Source organism: Chlorocebus sabaeus, chromosome 20 (genome assembly GCF_047675955.1).
Source record: "Chlorocebus sabaeus isolate Y175 chromosome 20, mChlSab1.0.hap1, whole genome shotgun sequence".
NCBI classification, from domain to species: Eukaryota; Metazoa; Chordata; class Mammalia; order Primates; family Cercopithecidae; genus Chlorocebus; species Chlorocebus sabaeus.
The window spans coordinates 52190374-52211626 of NC_132923.1; the positions used below are offsets into that span (position 1 = coordinate 52190374).

Below are 21253 nucleotides of genomic sequence, written 5' to 3' on the forward strand. Positions count from 1 at the left end.
GACCAATTTTACAGTTGTGCCTCAATTTAAGTAGTATGTAAGTTCCAGTGAGAACTGTGTGCTCTGAATGGACTCATTTAAAGTGGATTATAAGAACACAGTCTTCTAAAGAAACAGTGGAAATCATTTTGATTATATTCTGTTTTCAGTTCGATGTGCATGCATGATAGAGATTTATGTGTACAAAGTTGAAAGGTTGAATAGTGATAGAATGAAAAGAGCACAGAGTTGACTGGGCATGGTGGCTCACGCCTATGATCCCAGCACATTGGAAGGCCGAGGCGGGCAGATGACTTGAAGTCAGTAGTTCGAGACCAGCCTGGCCAACATGGTGAAACCTCCATCTCTACTAAAAATACAAAAATTAGCTAGGCACCTGCCTGTAATCCCAGCTACTCAGAAGGCTGAGGCAGGAGAATCGCTTGACTCTGGGAGGCAGAAGTAGCAGTGAGCTGAGATTGTGCCTCTGTACTCCAGCGTGGGTGACAGAGCGAGACTATTTCAATAAAGGAAAAGAGCACAGAGTTTTGAAATCAGATTTGTTTCCTGGCTTCACAACCAATTAGAAATGCGACATTGGGCCAACCTGTTGATCTCTCTGAGCCCTAGTTCCTATCTGTATAACAGAAAGCAAAAGAGAAAACTTTTGGATATGAAGAATGATAGATTTAAGCTCTGCATGATTTTACCCAGAAAAGACCAGAGTTCCCTTTCTTATTTCATACCTAAAGTATATGGCATTGGTACTTTGCAACCCATAGCAACATATAGGGAAGACAGAGTACTTAAAAAGTACTTACTACTTCAAAAGTAGTAAGGTAACACTTTTACCAAAATTATTGTAAGATTTTCTATTACAGTATAAAGACATTGATTGGAATCTATGTTGAGAGGTACTTTGAACAAGGAAGTTTATTAGATGGCTGTATACTTGTTTCGTACCAGTAATGAACAAAACTGTATCTCCTATTTATGGATTACTTTATACATTTTTCTTACTTTGATGTATTTCAAGATTGTACTGTGACAATCTTAAATGAATGAAATGCCTTTTACAATATATTTAAATTCTTTAATCTTCAAGTTTTGCTCATAAAATTCACTCATGAATTTGATCCATCTTGGAATTTGGGTAGCTGTATCTGAGACAGGTCTCAATTTAGAAGGTTTATTTTGCCAAAGTTAAGGACACATCTGTGACACAGCCTCAGAAGGACCTGACGACGTATGTCCAAGGTGGTTGGGGCACAGCTTGGTTTTATACATTTTAGGGAGACATGAGACATCCGTCAGTATGTGTAAGATGTACATTCATTGGTTCAGTCTGGAAAGGCCGGACAACTTGAAGTGGAACGGAAAAGGGGGCGGGGGCTTCTAGGACAGGTAGATGAGATGAAAGGTTGCTTTCTTTTGGGTCTTTGATCAGCCTTTCACTGAATACACAATTTGCATGTGAGAGGGAAGTAGAGGAATAGCCACTTATGCCTTAGTCTGATTCATTGAATCTACATTTTTATGTAAATAATAGGGCATAGGAATCTATCAGATGTGCATTTGTCTCAGGTAAGCAGAGGGAAAACTTTTTTTTTTTTTTTTAATTTTTTTTTTTTTTTGAGACGGAGTCTCGCTCTGTCGCCCAGGCTGGAGTGCAGTGGCGCAATCTCGGCTCACTGCAAGCTCCGCCTCCCGGGTTCACGCCATTCTCCTACCTCAGCCTCCCGAGTAGCTGGGACTACAGGCGCCCGCCACTGCGCCTGGCTAATTTTTTTCTATTTTTTAGTAGAGACGGGGTTTCACCATGGTCTCGATCTCCTGACCTTGTGATCCGCCCGCCTCGGCCTCACAAAGTGCTGGGATTACAGGCGTGAGCCACCGCGCCCGGCCACTTTGAGTTCTGTCCTTTGTCCCGCACCTTGGAAAATAAGCTATCAATTTACACTGCAAGATTGAAATCCAACAGAACTGTTTTAGGGTGAAAATCTTGAGGCCCACAAGGAACTTTGGACAAATGTAGCTTTTTAATCTTTGTAGCTATTTTATTGAGGAATAAAATGGGAGGCAGGTTTGCCTGATGCCGTTCCCAGCTTGACTTTTCCCTTTGCCTTAGTGATTTTGGGGTCCCAAGACGTATTTTCCTTTCATATACTCTAACAAATCATATTAGTAGAGAGAATTTCAGGTTACAGGTTACTTGAACTAAAACATGAATCACTACTTACTTTTTTCTCCTAAAGTAACTATGGTAACAGTGCTAGAATAACTAAGTTTGCTCTTACTCCAATTCTGAGGAATAATCATGTCCACTATATAATGGCTTATTATTTGATTAATCTATATTATGAATGTGCATTCCTGCACTGACTTTGTAATGGAGTCCTTCTTGGTTGCATTTGACACTTGCAAATTGAAATGGGCTTGTGATGGTATTATATTTATGCAAAACAGATATGGTTCTGTTACCTTTTTTTCTTTTGAAATTAACATTGACTTAGTTTAACATCTTCATAAAAAATGCTTTGCAACCTTCAGCAATGCAATTTTAGCTGTATTTGAGCTGAAATACAATAATATGCTTAAATTTACTGCTTAGTTTTAGGGTAGGTATTGTTAAAGAGTCGTAAGTCCCCTTTCTTGGAAAAACTGGCCGGGTAACTTTTCTTTTATCACAAGTCTCCTAGCATGTAATTGTTACATCATTGAAAAGAAGAGGATTCATGAAACTTTTAGATTGTGTGAAATCATTACTGTTAGTTAAGTTTTTTGTTTCATAGGACTTCAAAATGGGGTTTTGGTTTTCGTTGTAAACATTTTACAAAGTTTGTGTCAGTAGGGCAAGGAACAATTCACTGTCTAGCCTATAGGCACAGGAGAGCTAAATTCACAGAGAAAGGGTAACTGACTTAATTTACAATTTTAAAGAATGGGTATATAATAGACACGTTTTGGTGTTCTTTCTGTGTGAGGAGAAAAGACTCTTAAAGCACTATTGTCTTACAGATACCTTAACAAGAACACAGAGAAATTGGAAAGGTGCCTATTACTGTTTTCTTCTGACCCTGTTTCTTCCCCCAACCAGTTGATTATGAAATTAGCTCACTGCGTACTGCGTCTTTATAAAGATATCTGTCTCTAGATCGTTCAATAATTTGTGTTCAACCTTTATTAAGAGCAGTGGTGCATTTTGTCACAGGTTTTAGAAGCCTGTCGTTTATACCAAATAGCCCTGTGTCTAGATGATGATGATGATGATGATGATGATTAATATTAGCTTATGTGTGTCTTCTGTGCCAAGCAGTGTGCTAAATACTTTATGACTTTTCTCTTGGGAAACTTAGGAGGTATTCTTCATTGTTATGGTAATTTACCTGTGAAGAAACTATGGCTCGGAGAGGTTAAGGAATTTACCCAAAGCTGAGTTATATTAGAGTAGAAGGGTTTATTGTTCCTTGGATTCTGTTTTACTTACAGTGATTATCTGAGAAAGCCAAAAGTAAAATCAGTGTCTTTCTTAGTTGGTACAGACTCAGTCTTTATCCTTCTCATCCTGTTGCTAACACCCATTTAAGGACAGTAGGAAGAACAAAATAGTTCAAGGTGCCCTTCCTTACCAAGCACATGAGTAGAAACGTGGCAAAAGACCATTGCCAGACTGAATTACTTCCTGTGTTATATGTGTGTGTGTAACGTCATAACATGTAGTAGACACATAACATCCTCTGTCTCAGTATACATTGTATGCTGCTCTACAATTTAGAAATCATCCTTGATTTCTTTTTTGCCCACATTTCAACCATCTTTGAGCCCTGAAGGTTCTGTCTCCAGAACACATCCCTAATTCATCTGCCTGTTTCTGCATCCACTGTTAAAACTGTAGTTTAACACTGGTTGTCTTGCCTGAACTATTGTAGTAGCCTCCTGATTTCTTCCAGCTTTTACAATTGCCTACCTATAGTCTACTCACAGAGTAGCCACGGTAATCTTTCTTAAAGCATAAAAGAGAACATGTTACTTTCCTATCTACAAGAAACACATCAATAGATTTTCATTGCAGTTTAGAGGAAATCCAACGTCCTACGCTGTAGCCTTGCTTACTGTGCTTCAAATATACTGGCCTTCTCTCTGTTTTTCATCCATAACACGTTAATATCCATCTTAAGTCTTTGCATCTGCTGTTTCCTTTACCTGGACTGCTCTGGTCATTGATTTTCTTGTGGCTGACTCTGTATCATTTAGGTTTCACTTCAGATGTCACTGTTTCAGTGGAGGTTCTCTCACTGATCCAGATGCTCCCTACCTTAATACTCTCTTGTATTACCATGTTTTATTTTCTTTTAGTTATCACTCTGTTAAGTTGTTGCTCACTTGTTTGGTATTTATTTTACCTCCTTCAGAATATGAACTTCACTTCTTGAGAGCATATGGCCTCCCCTGTGCCTAGAAAAATGTAGTAGCACATAGTAGGAGCTCAATTAGTATTTATTGGAAAAATGTAAATTTCTTTTTTCTTTTTGAGATGGAGTCTCACTCTGTCGCCCAGGCTGGAGTGCAGTGGCACGATCTCAGCTCAGTGCAACCTCTGCCTCCCAGGTTCAAGGGGTTCTTCTGCCTCAGCCTCTTGAGTAGCTGGGATTACAGATGCCCGCCACTACACCGGCTAATTTTTGTATTTTTAGTAGAGACGGGGGTTTCACCACGTGGGTCAGAGTGGTCTCAAACTCCTAACCTCAAGTGATCTACTCGCGTCAGCCGCCCAAAGTGCTGTGATTACAGGCGTGAGCCACTGCAGCCGGCCTAAATTTTCATTTAACACTATATTTTGAATATTTTACCACAGTCTTAAATATTCAGAACAATGGTTGTGAACTCTTGATCCACAGTCCAGATTTGGCCTAAAGACACATTTTACTTGGCTTATCACATAGTGCTGTTGTTTGAGGTATAACTAACTTACAGTCAAGTGCACAGATCTTAAAAAGTGTACAACTCAATGAACTGAACGTGTGTATACCGGTGTAACCACATTTCAGATCAAGATGTAGAAAGTCTTGGCACCCCAGAAGCCTCACTCATTTCCCTCTCTAGGCACTCCTCTTTCCCACAGGATAACTTAATACATAAAGGTTTTTTTAAAATTAGCTACTAACATTTTAAAATTGGGAGACTTCACATAAAAATCCGGAGTTCCAGTATCTCATAAAAACATCTAAGATCAACACAACTGCTTTCCCCTTGACCACAATTTATTGTAGCCAAGAAGCAGCTGTCCACAGTATTGACATGTGTTCCCCAGGTTGCATACAGTCTTCACCCTTCCTCCTCTTCCCTCTGACCTTGAAATCAATTGCCAGTTGCCACTTACAGTTTCGTTTGAATTGCTTTTCTTATGATGGAGAAATATTTATCTCTTCCATTGTCTCTCTAAAAAAGTGAAAACATAAATGGAAACAGAAAGTGTGTCTTATACTTAGTCCATACCATTTGTAGTTTTGGCTGTTTGTTTGTTAGCCATCTAATTCTACACAACAGTTACGTTTAAATGCTGTATAAATATATTGGTTTTTTTAGCCATTCTATGGAAACATAAGCACATGATTTTTGTTTTTTTGATATTGTGAATAACAAATTTTAGATTAATCTTTGTACACATCATTTTATTAGGATAATATTTTAGAAGTAGATTTTCTGGATCAAAATATATTTTCATTTTTAAGACTTGATACATATTGTCAGCTTTCTTGGTAGTAGTATAAATCTCTATAATCTGGAGAGAGTATATGGAAGTGTTCATTTCTCTACATCTTTGCCAACACTGGGAATTGTAATTTACAAGTTTTGCCAATATAGTTGGTAAAAACAAAAAAAAATTGGAAATGCTGGCCAAGAAGTTTTTCATCTTCTCATCTACATAAGTAATTGTATTTTATTTTAAAGGATATAATATGGAAATATTACTTAGTACAATACTATACCTTAGATGTATGTTGAGTCAAATCATGTACCATGTATCTTGTGTATAAAGTAATATGAATACCTCAGTAGAACTTGGGAAGCCTTTAACCTTGATCCTTACATATTATTTATATTTCTGTGTATATACACACACACCATGTTCTGTCTCTGTGCATGGGAATAAATATTGCAAAATCCTTCGTTTTGAAGCACATACAACTAATTCTTAAGCATTGGGTTTATATTGGCTTTCATATTTTAAATTAGATGCTATTATTCTGTAATCTGCTTTTTAAGGAGATGCCTACATAGAAGAGTGACAGCAGCTGGACTAAATGTTTAACTGCTGAACTAGTTCCTCAGGTATCCTGGCTCTAGAGATTGCTATGGGAGATTGGATGACTGTTACAGATCGAGGTCTGTCTTCAGGTAACTAAGTCTAAATAATTGTAAACTAAAGCAGAAACTGTAAAGGTGAATTTTTCAATGAAAATATAAAATAATTACTGCAGATGTTGAAGATGTAACTAAAGAGAGACAAGTGGTTATAAAATACTTATTTTCATGTCTGCTGAGAACACCACTTTATTTGTATCTTTTTGGAAAAAAAAGTATATAGTTTTCATAAAAAAGAGGCTTTGCCCTAATTTGAAAATACCTTAAAATATATATGTATATCGTATAATTATATCTATGTTTATGTGTGTATATATAATTCAAGTCTTTAGTAATGGAGATTATGTTAGCTTTACATATGTTTTTCTAAATTATTTATATAAGTGCCTTTTATTCTTTCAGAAAGCAAAACTATCTCTCAATATACCTCAGAAATAAAGATGTCTCCATCAAGTTTATACTCACAGCAAGTGCTATGTTCTTCAATACCTTTATCAAAAAATGTGCACAGTTTTTTCAGTGCCTTCTGCACAGAGGATAATATTGAACAGAGTATTTCATATCTTGATCAGGTAACATGTTTTTGTAAAAAAAAAAATAGCATAAATCATGTTATATAATAGAATGTATCAAAGTTATGAGAAAAACGTTTGTCAAACACAAGTTTTTTGTTTATATAGTGCCCCTGAGACTTAGATTTTCAGAGAACCTTGGTGATTATCTCATCTAGAGATAGCAAGTCTAACTTATCTGGAGCAGGCTAGCCTCCTCATTGTCCCAGGGGCTCCTCCACTGAGAGTCTAGCCATCACTTTATGGATGCAGAAACCCAAGTGCCTTGCTCCATGTCACAGATTTATAGCAGAGGCTAAAAGAGCCCCGTCCTTTTAACTCTTTGTCCTTTGGGATATTGACCATTTTCTTAACTATTTCAAGATAGTTTTCTATTTTTCTCAAAAGATTTCTATCTTTTGATTTTTTTTTTTTTACTAAGTTGTCCAGTAACCAACCTTTTAAAATAATTCACATATATTTTTAATTTTTAATCGACAAAACATACATTTTTGTCATGTACAACATGATGTTTCAGAATACACATTGTGAAATGGCGCAGTGCGCATACCTCAAATACTTATATCATTTTTTTTGTGGTAGAATTTACTCTCTCAGCAATTTCGGGAATATAGTACGTAGTTATTAGCTGAGGTCACTGTGTCATGCAATAGATCTATTAAACTTACTCTTCCTATCTAACTGAAAGTTTATATCCTCTGACCTGTATCTCCTCAACTGTAACCAACTTTAAGAAAACATTTTCTCCTACCAGGAATTGACTACTTTTGGTTTTCCTTCATTATATGAAGAATCCAAAAGTAAAGAGACAAAGAGAGAGTTAAATATAGTAGCTGTTTTAAATTGTATGAATGAGCTGCTTGTGCTTCAGCGGAAGAACCTTCTAGCTCAGGAAAATGTGGAGACACAGAATTTGAAGCTGGGAAGTGATATGGACCATCTACAGAGCTGCTACTCAAAACTTAAGGTAGAAATTGCATATCTGTATTTTGATGCCATAATTATATATTTGAATACTATAAATTTTTACTGACTTTATTAAATATTTCAGGGTTTTCTTAAGCTTTAGGGTTTTCTTTTTAAACAGGTAAATAAAAATCAACTTATAATTTGCACACATCTGCTTCCTAATACCTACAGTATATTGATGGCATTAATTTTTTGAGCTGTTTAGTGACTTGCTGAATCTGTAAAAAGTTAGGAAATATTCTGTGCTCTGGGAAAATAAAATAACGATTCTGTCATCCAATCTTGGTTAAGAAAGTATATGCTTCATTTAAAAAGTCTTATTGTAAGAGGCTGCACAAGTTAATTCCAAGAAAAATATTATTGAGGCATCTATGATGCCACATGAGCTAAGGCTCAATAGTTAAAGCAGACTAGATAACTTCTCTTAGAAGCCTTGGGTCTCTGGAAAAGACTAGAAAAATCCTTAGTAAACTTGCTTTTCTCTTAAAAAAGAAAGGAAGTATTTTTCACAGGACCATTGAACCTACTAACTTTAAAATGTAGAATATTTGATACTGGTTTCTGTTTTGATTTCTTTCTTTTTCTTCCTTTTATGTTTTCATTTGTATTTTAAAAATGTTTATCCAGGGAAAAGGGAACAACAAGGTGTTCAAAATCATGGTGTGGTCGGGACTTATAGTTGTATATTATTAAGGATGTAATATAAATCAAGTCAAATTTTTTCATAAATATACTATTCTATATTGGGTTTTGTTATTTGTGAAAATCAAAGCCTTTGCATTTGTATGCTGTCAGATGATCAGCTCCCTTTTAGTTTTTCATCTGTTGGTCCATGCCCCTTTACTTTTCCTTGTTTTTCTTTGTGTACATCCTCCCCCACAGCACGCTGTCTAAGAAAACAATCAAAAAACCCACTCAGGATCTTGAATCTTTGAGCTCTGTGAGGGAATAATAGGACCTCTCTATAGAAGATTTAAAAATCCCGTAGCAGGAAATGTGCTGTGATGATGTGGCATAGAGTTGGCCTACATAGGAACACTAGAAACACTTGGGGATTTGTTTAGAGATATCTTCGCTCTTTACGAGCACCTGTGCCTACCAGCCTGTCATTGATAATGCTGTTTTATGTTGTCTTCTTGGTTCATACACAATGATAAAAGTGTGTTTTCTCGTAGTAATGTTTTTAGGCTTTCGTGCATCCTATATTCCTAAGGGGTAGAGATGATCCAGCTATGTCTCTTGGGGAAACTGTGGTAGATTGGAAAGGGTAGTTGGTGCCCCCCAGGCTTGTGAAAAGGTTATGAGTTATGGATGCTACTTTAATCCAGATCAGAGAGACCTATGGAAGGTCTTATTAAGGATTGGGTTGATCCAGAGGTTGTAACCCTTGGCCATGTGTCTTATAAGTAGCTAGTAAATCATTATGATATGTTGGTGATCTGAGGCTATTGAGCCTTTCCTTCAAGGAGTGGTCCCATTTATTAGGACTACCCAGAGCAGAGACTGTTTCTTCAGGATGTCTTCTAATATGGGATTTGACCTAGGCCAGAATCTTGTTATTTTGAGTCAACTGTGGACAGAAATGTGTATTCAGTGGGGAAAGTTGCTAATCTATCTGGAAAAGTTTCTAGATCTAGCATATGATTAATTCAACTTGTTGAACGAAAATGTATTGCGTATGTGCTAGGCACTGAGTTTCAAAGCTGAGTGAAACCCCAGTCTTAGTTCACGAGGAGATTGCAGTCCAGGGAAAGGAGACATATTGAAACATAACTGTTTGCTTCATTAATTGTTCTTGGGGTAGGAAGCAAGGGAAGGCTTTACAGAGAGGTAACACCTGATATGAGATTGGAAGAATGAGTAGAAATTTGCTAGTGTTTGGAAATGTCATTCTAGGCAGAGTATATGACTTGTATAAATGTGTAGCAGCATGAGATCACTGCACTTTAGAGGAACCACAAATATCTCTGTTGGGGCTGTGATGGGTATGTGATGGGTATGAAGAGTGGTATGAGGTAAGACTGGAGCCTTGTCTCCAGATAGTATAAAAGGAATTGTACGAAAATAGTGAAGCACTGAGGAGTTGTAAACAGGAGGAAGATAACGTGTAAATATTCTGGCAGTGGGGTGGAGAAATTATAGGGGAATTGCAGACTTGTATTTGGGATGGAGTTAGGGGGCTCAAAAAGCCCTAGTGATAAGGATGCCTGTTAGCGACCCTTTGCTGAGGTCTTGGACTTGAACTAAGGTAGTGCTAATGGGGATAGTAAGATTGAGATCTGATGAACACTTAGGAAGTAGAATGGGTAGGATTTTATGAAAAATTGAATTTGGAGAATAGGAGTCATGAATTCAAGACCCCATTCAGATCTCTGCCTTGAGTTACTGAGGATAGTGATGTGGTTCACTAAGAAAGGAAGGAGGGGTGCATGCGGATGTTCAGGGGTGATGCTGAGTTCAGGTAAAGTGTTGATCATCACGCGGAGCGAATTTCTGATTTGACGTATATGCTACGTGTCACCTGGCCTAGTGCCTGTAAGTTATATCATGCCAACTAATCTGTCCTAGCAGTAATAGTAAGTTTTACACATTCAAAAAAAGGGTGCCAAAAATTGACAACCTTAGTTATCCAGGTTATTATACTCCTACATTTTCTGTATCTTCTTGAGATCTGTTCTTACAGAAATTGTGCAAGTTATTATTTATGGTCGGTTATGACATAACTTGTTTGGCTTTTGAATTTTATAAAAATATTAGTACAATTTAAAAAATATTCCGTATGGGTGGCCTCATGCAGAAGTTGGCACAGTTCCTCAGGAAATGCGGTAAGTTGAAAAGGAGCATCTTGTCTCATACTAATTCTGGATTTGCTGCCATTCCTCTCTGGGAAGTACCTTCAGAGACTTTACCACCTGCAGGGAGAAGTGGTGTCACACAGAAGTCCCATTTCTGTGACTCGACGTGTTGCCACTTTGCTTGGTCACCCATCTTTTTCTTCAGACGTAGCTCCAAATCACTTTTGCTTCTTTTTCAAAGCCAAGTACACTCTCGAAGGATGATGACATTGCTGTACTTGAGGAGATCTTAAAAAATGTGGTATAGAAGTGTTAAAAAGTATTAAAAATAAACTTTAAAAATATTCAGGGGCAGCACCATGGGAGTGATGCTCTTTCCAGGGATCCATTTTGAAGCACTTTTTTATATATGTACAAAATTTGATATGTAAATTAAAATTTGATGTGTAAATTTAAATGTTATAATTTTATAGTGTGCTTTGTAATAATTCCTTTAAATAAACATTTCACGTGCCACTAACATTTGATTTTGACTAATAAACAGTAGGATGTGTAACTTCTTGTTACTGATCTTTTAAGGATTCAGTTATTCTAAATCCTTTGTTAATTTTAATCAGAATTGCATGTAAATGTTTTAGGAACAACTGGAAACTTCCAGGAGGGAAATGATTGGGCTTCAGGAAAGAGATAGACAGTTACAATGTAAGAACAGGAATTTGCATCAGCTACTAAAGAATGAGAAAGATGAGGTGAGTTGTCAGTTACTGCAGATGAAGTTTAAGTGAATTTTTGTTTTCTTTGTAATATGAGATGACCATAAGAGCCACTTTACTTGAAAAAAGAAAGAACCATTTATTCATCTTTCCCCGAATTGGTATGGTAGACCTTTGTATATAGTATTTAACTGGAAGGTCAGGAACCCTCTCCACCACAGCCCCCGCCACCAGTGGATCCATTTGGCTTAGATATTAGTTCATAGCTGGTAAGAGCCAGTGTCCTGGACTGCCCTTCCTGGACTCATGTTCACTGTCACTTTTTCTTAAGCACAAGACTGCTTTAAATGCGGATCTTTTATTCTCTGCTGTACCTGTATGTGATAGCCGAGGTGCCCCTTCTTGCATGCACTGTCTTAAATACTGACATTGTTCATCTAGTCAAGCAGTTTCTTCATTAAATGGGCACAGAAGCAGTTCACATTAAAAATCTAATTTCTGACACAAAAGATACAATTCTAATTTCCGCTTTAGTGGTTACTTAGCAGAATTCTAATTTCTACTTTAGTGGTTGCTTGGACCTATAGCACGAATGCATTTCAAAATATTATTTTTTCATTTTTGTAGGAAGAAACCATTATGTTTTTATTGCTCTAAAGTATGACCTCTGACCATTTAATAACTATAAAAATATAATAGTTTCAGTGTTTTATGTTGTTTGAATTATAAGTAAAGACTTCTGAGGAGTGTATTTCTTTAAAGAACCCTGGAGTGGTTTAGATAGATTTCTTTTACCATATTTGTTTATTTAGTAGTATATTTAATAAGTAGGTAATTAGTATTTAAACTGTAAGGTTGCTTATACATGTTTCCTTGAGTTCACAGACAATTCTGACTAGATCTGTTGATTACATTTAAACGGTTTGAATACAGTTCATCTTCAGTAGGGATTAAGTTAATCATGTTAATCCCTAGCAGGGATTGGGAATGGCTTTATAAAAGAATAGGACATACTCTATCGGGAGCTGCCTGAGAAACTGTAATTGATCTGAACTTTGAACAGCAGTGTCTGGCACGTAATACATACTCAGCAAATATTTGGACTGGATTATTCTGCTGTTTGGACTTACTCTTATTTGAGAATTGTTTTTAATTAGAAAAATGAGCCTGCTTACCTGCCGCCATGTGCCACAGGCTTAATTCACTTTGTCACAGATTAACCAAAAGTATAAGTGATTTTTAAGTCAGTAATACAAGGAGTTCACTTAAAATGATCAGATGAATTCAGTTTATCTCAGATGACGCTTTAATCATTTTAATACTTCCATAAGAATATCTGGTTTTTAAATGTTCAGAGTCTATATGTAACGTAAAAGGTACAGGAGATAATTCAGAAAATTAGCACTTCTAGAAATTTCAGAATTAAGCTTTATATGATTCATATAATATTTTAAAAAGTGGTTTCTACTGGTTACAAATAAGGAAGAATCATCCTAGGATTTTAAAACCTATATGGGGAGATGAATTTTAGGATTTTTCTCTTTTGAATTTGTGAATTGTAACTGGGCTTATAATAGCAAATGCCTTTTTCAGGTACAAAAATTACAAAATATCATTGCAAGTCGAGCTACTCAGTATAATCATGATATGAAGAGAAAAGAGCGTGAATATAATAAACTGAAGGAACGTCTACATCAACTTGTTATGAACAAGAAAGATAAGAAAATAGGTAAACAGCTGGCAAAGATCAGCTAAGGGAATAAATTAGCTAATACTATGCTTAGAAATAATTGTAAAAGGATTGAACACAGTAACTCGTGAAATGTTATTTTCATGCTTTATACAATTGCTTTTCGGTGGTGGTGGTTTATATAAAAAATTTAGACAGCTGGTTAGTGGAAAATAAGTCATTTTGCCTTGCTTTATTTAATTGCATGTGTTTTGTAACATGACCAGTGTAGAATTAATCCATAGAGAAAAACTAAGCCAGAGGACATTCTAATTTTCCATATCAAAGAACTGATAATATTAAAAATCAGGGTCAGTTTCTGAGTGTCAAAATAGAGTAAACATCATAAAATTTATCATCAGACCAAATCGTTCATGTCAGTTCGAGTTCCTTTAAATAAGTTTAGCTGTGCATTTTTGGAGAAACTAGTCAAAAGGATGGACTTTGAAAGTTAGGCATGTGTGTGTGTGTCTAAGGTATACTTTTTTGCTAATAGTAGGCTTTTTCAAAACATTAAACCATTTCATCCAAATATGTGGATAATTTCAAGTAGATAGTGTAAATTAAAAAGCAAAGAAATATGAAAGTAGACCTTTACAATACAGTTTTGCTGGCCTGGTATAAATACGAGACACAAGAAGTGTGTATTTATTTATTGAAGAGTGGTTTCCAAGTGACCATAGGTAGTCCTCTAACATACATTGTACCATGACACCCCTAAACTGTCTTACCTTAGATTTGAAAAACAGACGATGAGCATACGTTTCAGGCTGTCATGTGGTACACTGTGCCTGCTGTCAGCAAGCAGTTTAGTGTTGACTACGTCACTGTCATTCTACAGCAGAGCTGTTGGAGGTAGCCGAATACTTTATTTTTTAAATTATTGAAAAATAGAAATGAAGATTCAGTAATATGCAGTTAAGATTGGAAAGCTTTAGGTATCCTGAGTTAATCTTACTCATTTGGAGAATCATTGGTTTTTAAGGTTAGTTAGCCTCATGTTCATTCATGAAGGAAAAACAATTAAAAAGCAGGATGAAATGCTGAAAGTATTTTTTTAAATTTTGTTAATTTTATTATTATTATTATTATTATTTTTTGAGACGGAGTCTTGCTCTGTCGCCCAGGCTGGAGTGCAGTGGTGTGATATCAGCTCACTACAAGCTCCGCATCCCAAGTTCACGCCATTCTCCTGCCTCAGCCTCCAGTAGCTGGGACTACAGGCGCCCGCCACCGCGCCCGGCTAATTTTTTCTGTTTTTAGTAGAGACGGGTTTCACCTTGGTCTCTATCTCCTGACCTTGTGATCCACCCGCCTCGGCCTCCCAAAGTGCTGGGATTACAGGCGTGAGCCACCGCGCCCAGCCGAAATGCTGAAAGTATAAAATGTAACACAGAGAAGTTTATTAAGGATTTAGTTCTGGAAACAGAACTCTTCCATTATAGGGGCCTAACTGTTTCCTGGTCCAATCAGAAGTGACAGTTTCATAATGATTTTGTTAACTCTAAGATTACAATAATTTACTCTTATTTCCTCCTTATGCCAAATGTTTCCGTGTCCACCTGCGGCAGAAGATATTACTACTACCAGGGGCTTTGACTCCTTTGATGAAGTTGAAGATGTTAATGTTAACGGGGCATGGCAAACTTTTTCGGTATAGATGCATATAGTAAACATTTTCAGTTTTATGGGATCTACAACTTACTTGTTGCACCTACTTATCTCTGCCATTGTAACAGGAAAAGTAGCCATAGGCAGTATGTAAACAAGTAGATGTGGCTGTGTTCCCATAAAGCTTTATTGACAAAATCAGGCAGCCAGCCTGTGGGCCATTATCAGCCAACCCTGATAATGAAATTAATAATGATAAAGTAACATTTATTATGTACTTACCGTGCGCCAGATACTGTGTTCACTCTACAGTGGTGGGTGCTTTAACAGTTATTTCTTTGTCTTCACAACTCTTTGGTAGATACTTTTGTTATTCCCAGTGTCCAAGAAGAAACAGGCTTAGCAGTTAAATAATGTGCCAAGGGCCGGGCTCGGTGGCTCAAGCCTGTAATCCCAGCACTTTGGGAGGCCGAGACGGGCGGATCACGAGGTCAGGAGATCAAAGACCATCCTGGCTAACCCGGTGAAACCCCGTCTCTAGTAAAAAATACAAAAAAATAGCCGTGTGAGGTGGCGAGCGTCCGTAGTCCCAGCTACTCGGGAGGCTGAGGCAGGAGAATGGCGTAAACCCGGGAGGCGGAGCTTGCAGTGAGCCGAGATCTGGCCACTGCACTCCAGCCTGGGTGACAGAGCGAGACTCCGTGTCAAAAAAAAAAATAAAAAAAAAAAAAAAATAATAATGTGCCAAGATCTCATTGCTTCCAAGTGTAGAACTAGAAACTCGAAAATTAGGCTGTTTAAGCCTAAATCCTAACCTATATACCAGGTTCACTTTCACCATTTATGTGTATAGAGTGCATTAGAGTTTTAGACGCTTAAGCATGTATGGTAAGAATTAATTTTCTGTGTTCATGTTTGTAGCTATGGACATTTTGAATTATGTTGGCAGAGCTGATGGAAAAAGAGGCTCCTGGAGGACTGGTAAAACTGAAGCCAGGTAAAGTCCAGTTTAAATTGATAAATGTAATCAGACTTCCTTCTATCCTGCATTTTCATACTGACAGTTTCTTTCTCAGGAATGAAGATGAAATGTATAAAATTCTCTTGAATGATTATGAATATCGTCAGAAACAAATCCTAATGGAAAATGCTGAACTTAAGAAGGTTCTTCAACAGATGAAAAAGGAAATGATTTCCCTTCTTTCTCCCCAAAAGAAGAAACCTAGAGAAAGAGTAGATGATAGTACAGGAACTGTAAGTGGCTCTTTCCTCTCTAATATAGTCTTCAGATTGCTAATAAGAATAATTAAAACATGTGATAAGCATTCCCAGTGGGACACTATTGGTATTTTGAATAGGACACTCACTGCTATGCTACTTTCAGTTATCGTGACAACCAAAAAGACTGTTCCTATATGTTTTCAGACATTCCCTGAAAAATGCTGCAGATGATTTTCCAGGAAACTAATACATGTCAAGCACTGTAAGAAGTGCTTTATGAGCATTGTCTCATTTTATAATGTTTCTTGTAACATATGAGATTATTTCATATAATTTGATGATTTAGATACTATAAATATCCCCATTTTATAGATAAGGAAACTAAGGCATAATACTTAGTAGCCCAGTATCACACGTGAGAGTGCTAGGGTTTGAATCCAAGTTTGCCTTGCTCCAAAGCTCACGATCATAACCACTATGTCAAATATCCTTTCAGTTGTTTTAGTATTAAGTACTCTACTTTTCACAGAGTGAAACTTTCGTTAACTTTGGGAACCAAATAATCAGTTCATAAAATTATTGAGTGTTCTTTATGTTCTAGTCTCTGGAAAGGAAAGGCTAAAAAGATTTTGACTTTTTCCCTCAAGAAGCTCTTTTTGGGAGAGACAGATGTGGAGACGTGATTATTACATTATTAGGTGCTGTAATAAGGTGGTGCAGTGTGCAGAACAGTTATGGCAATCAAGGCATCACAGAGAAAGTGACATTTTCACTGCTTCTTAGAAAATAAGTATTTTTGAGGTTAAAAAAAAAAAAGAAACATGGAGAAAACATTCCAGAGAACGGGAGTAATACATGCAGAGGTCTGAAAAAAAAAAATCACATAATGGTGAAAAGTTCATTTTACTTAATTGCTTTACATATAAGTTAAAATCTTAGGTTTCAGCAAGTTCACATTAGCAATTAAAATATGAAAATAATGTTGATGGAAAATGCTAGTTAACAAACAGCAAGGTACCAGAACTTACTTTTTAAACCTGTATTTGAGGATTATTTATTTTGTGGTATCACGCATCAGTCCAGCTGATAAACCCATCCCAGCACTTATCTTTTCTTTTTTATTCCTTAAAGTTTTTTAAAAAAATATTACTTGAATTTTTTTTTTTTTTTTTTTTTTTTTTTTTTTAAGAGACAAAGTCTTGCTCTGTCGCCAGGCTGGAGTGCGGTGGCACAATCTTGGCTCACTGCAAGCTCTGCCTCCCGGGTTCAAGTGATTCCCCTGCATCAGCCTCCCGAGTAGCTGGGACTACAGGCACCCGCCACCACGCCTGGCTAATTTGTGTGTGTGTGTGTGTGTGTGCGTGTGTGTGTGTGTGTGTGTGTGTTAGTTAGAGACGAGGTTTCACCATGTTGGCCAGGATGGTCTCAATCTCCTGACCTCGTGATCCGCCCTCCTCGGCCTCCTAAAGTCCTAGGATTACAGGCGTGAGCCACCGCACCAGGCCTTTTTGAGACGGAGTTTTGCTCTTGTTGCCCAGGCTGGAGTGCAGTGGCACCATCTGAGCTCACCGCAATCTCCGCCTCCCAGGTTCAAGCAATTCTCCTGCCGCAGCCTCCGGAGTAGCTGGGATTACAGGCATGCACCACCACACCCAGCCAATTTTGTACTTTTAGTAGAGATGGGATTTCTCCATGTTGGTCAGGTTGGTCTTGAATTCCCGAATATCTTTTACATTCTCCATTTTGAGGCCTGCTTGACCTCTTATATGTAGTTAACCTTTTTATCTCAAACTCTGTCACTTCTAGTCAGTTCTTAACATTCACTAATACTTCTTAAAGGTTAGCATAGTGTCCGTTACTCCCGCAGCGTCTTCAGTTTTTGGTTCAACCTTAACGTCTCATCACCAGATTTCAGTCAGCAAAAGTATGTGGTAAATCAGGGAGATCTTTCTCCAGTGATTAAACCTTCCTCACCCCCATTACTCAGCCAGTGGGTAGTATCCTGTATAATTCTTCATAATTCAAATGTTTAAGTGGACTAACAATGATCTCTTGAATATATTTTCTAGTTTTAAAAGATCCATTTTTCTAGCTCCCTTTTCTCTTTCATTTTTGTAGGGAAAGATTTTTGAAGCATTATAGCAAGAGAAATAAGATGTAATGTTGGAATGCCTAGGTAGCATCCAGGTTCCATTTATTATTTGACCTACTTACTTGTAGCTAAAACATATACCGAAAATTCAGGTAAAATGAGTTTGTTGTTTTGTTTTTTGGTTTTTTAGAGGCAGGGTCTTGTTGCCCAGGCTGGTCTTGAACTCCTGGGCTTAAACAGTCATCCCACCTTGGCCTTAACAAAGTGTTGGGATTACAGGTGTGAGCCACTGTGCCCAGCCAAATTTTTTATTTTCATTTTGTGGTTACAGAGTTCTGTTCAATCTGAGAAATGTGCAATAATTACTCATTTTTCTTTTTTTGAGACGGAGTCTCGCTCTGTCGCCAGGCTGGAGTGCAGTGGTGCCATCTTGGCTCACTGCAGCCTCCACCTCCCGGGTTCAAGCGATTCTCCTGCCTCAGCCTCCTGAGTAGCTGGGACTACAGGCATGTAACACCACGCCCAGCTAATTTTTGTATTTTTAGTAGAGACAGGGTTTCACCATGTTGGCCAGGATGGTCTCGATCTCTTGATCTTGTGATCTGCCTGCCTCGGCCTCCCAAAGTGCTGGGATTACATACAGGTGTGAGCTACTGCACCTGGCCAATAATTTTTCTAACAGTTTCGTAGTATTCTAATAGGCTTTAAAATGTTCAGAAGACAAGTTGTGCTTCCTTGGAACAGTTACTGGCAAGTAGCTTTTGAGGATTGGAAGGGGCTAGAATCACCATGAGCTGGATCCTGGGCCATTCCCCTGTCTGCTCTGCCTCCGAATCCCTGACCTCTACTAGCCATTGCTGACCTCAACTACTGATAGAGTTCTTCAGACTCAGTTGCTCCCTCATCCTGCTGATCTCTATGTGAGAGCAGTCGAATCAGCCCTTCTTTCTTTTCAGCTTTTATCTTCCTTTTTACCCCAGCAAGATTTTTATTGTTCAAATTAGTGAAGCATATCTTTCTACCTTCCAATTAATGACAAATTAGAACTACTTTATGTAGATGTGGGTTATTATGACATATATCCATTTTAGTATTGTTTCCCCATGTTCTTTATCCTGCTTTGATTCTGTATGATCATATATCAGTAAAGTTTGCTACTTCTTTATGATTTCATGTTTTGGCAGAATACAAAGAAAAATATCTCCAGTTGTATACAAAAGTACATGAGGAAAATAGAATTAACAGTTGCTTCTATTAAATACTTCAGAGATTATTTCACAAATGCATTTCTTTAAGCAGCCTAGGATTAGAAACAAGTTGATCTAATGTCAAATATCAGTTCTGCCTCTTAGTTGTAATGCTGCTTCTCTAAGCCTCAGTTTTCCTACATTGTAATGAGCTGAGGGTTAAATAACGTGTGAAAACATCCAACACATTAGACAGGTATTGATATCTCCTCAGACAGCTTCATGACTCTTGTCATTAACTGTATTTGGATTCAAATTCAGGTTTAGAGAGAGCTGAATTTAGGAGTCTCTGTCTTTTTTTTTTTTTTTTCTCCAAGACATTTATGTTAAATACTGGGTCATGTGTGCATAAGACACAGCACAGAAATGCTTCGGATGCGGCTCCCTCTGGAAATCAAACTGAAGACTACTTGCCTGAGCATCTAAAGCCATTGTAAGGTGGTAGCCTTTCCTCTTCATCTCTCTCCACTTGTAGGTTATTTCTGATGTTGAAGAAGATGCCGGGGAACTGAGCAGAGAGAGTATGTGGGACCTTTCCTGTGAAACTGTGAGAGAGCAGCTTACAAACAGCATCAGAAAACAGTGGAGAATTTTGAAAAGTCATGTAGAAAAACTTGATAACCAAGGTAACCACTGCTTCTCTGCATGTAAAGTGAGTTGTGACATTTGATAAGGTGTTGATTTTCAGTCACTTAGAAAGCTACATCTGTAGGCTCAGAGCTAAAGTACTATACTTCAGTTTGGTGGTTTGAAAGCAAGATTTTGCATACATTTATTTTTTCATTTTATTTTATTTTACTTTCTGACACAGAACCTTGCTCTGTCACCCAGGCTGGAGTGTAGTGGTGCGATCTCGGCTCACTGTAACCTCTGCCTCCCAGGTTCAAGTGATTTCTCCTGCCTCAGCCTCCTGAGCAGCTAGGACTATAGGCGTGCATCACAGCCTGCTAATTTTTTGGTGTGTTTTTAGTGGAGATGGGGTTTCGCTGTGTTGACCAGGCTCATCTTGAACTCCTGGCCTCAAGTGATTCACCTGCCTTGGCCTCCCCAAAGTGTCCGGATTACAGGTGTGAGCCACAGTGCACAGCCGAGATTTTACATACATTTAGATGTGAGGTTTGAACCTCACTGAGAAAAATACACTTTGGTCTCAGAGTGAATGTTTGAAAAGAGGACATCATGGATCCATCTGCTCTGGATGCAGTATACGATCGAATAAAGATAACTGAGTCGGAATAAAAGACTACACATTGGATATAGTGTATACTGCTTGGGTGATGGGTGCACCAAAATCTCAGAAATCACCACCAAAGATCTTATTCATGTAACCACACACCACCTGTTCCCCCCCAAAAAAGAGAGAAAACTGAGTCTCTTTTACTGACTCAAAAAATCAAGAAATACTTATCATAGTATAGATAGGAACTTTTTGCTTATTTCTAGATGCTTGCAGATTACTGTGTTCCTAGTAATTCACTTAAAATTATTTTTAAAATAATAGATGTTTAATGCAAAATATTAATTTGGAAGTATATAAAGTAGAATATCCAGGTCTCCATTCCGTACATATAACACTTAACAGTTTGGTGCATATTTTTCTAGACTTTCCTCTATGGATTTGCAAGATACTTATTTTTTAAAAATTTTTAAAAATTGAATATCACCTATATTTTTGTTTAGTGTGCTTTTTTCACTTTATTATTTCAGACATTATTCTTTTTCCTTATACATAGCCCTACATTGATGAATATATTCTTAATATTTTCTACTTGGTAAAGTTTGCTTTTAAATTAGGAAAATGAAGATTTCTGCTCAGTAAATGAAGCCTATTTAAAGAAAAAATTTAAATTGTCAAAATATGAACTCAATGCCATTGTGTTAAGTAGTAAAGAGCAATCAGCAAAATTATTATTACAACACCAAAATGAATATACTCGAGATTTTGTTCATTTGAGTCAG

At 37.3% G+C, this 21253-nt stretch overlaps 1 protein-coding gene across 4 annotated transcripts in view; it reads left to right on the forward strand.

Moving 5' to 3' along the window:
- The window catches only part of SSX2IP (SSX family member 2 interacting protein), a 47921-nt gene that overhangs the window by 13297 nt on the left and 13371 nt on the right, over positions 1 to 21253 (forward strand). For all 4 annotated transcript variants that reach the window (XM_007978119.3, XM_007978125.3, XM_007978122.3 and 1 more), the window contains exons 2-9: positions 6247 to 6378; positions 6748 to 6917; positions 7672 to 7884; positions 11320 to 11430; positions 12988 to 13123; positions 15656 to 15731; positions 15811 to 15988; positions 19770 to 19920. In XM_007978119.3, the coding sequence (XP_007976310.1) occupies positions 6336 to 6378; positions 6748 to 6917; positions 7672 to 7884; positions 11320 to 11430; positions 12988 to 13123; positions 15656 to 15731; positions 15811 to 15988; positions 19770 to 19920 (1078 nt within the window). In that variant the 5' untranslated portion in view covers positions 6247 to 6335. The remainder of the gene's footprint in view (positions 1 to 6246; positions 6379 to 6747; positions 6918 to 7671; positions 7885 to 11319; positions 11431 to 12987; positions 13124 to 15655; positions 15732 to 15810; positions 15989 to 19769; positions 19921 to 21253) is intronic.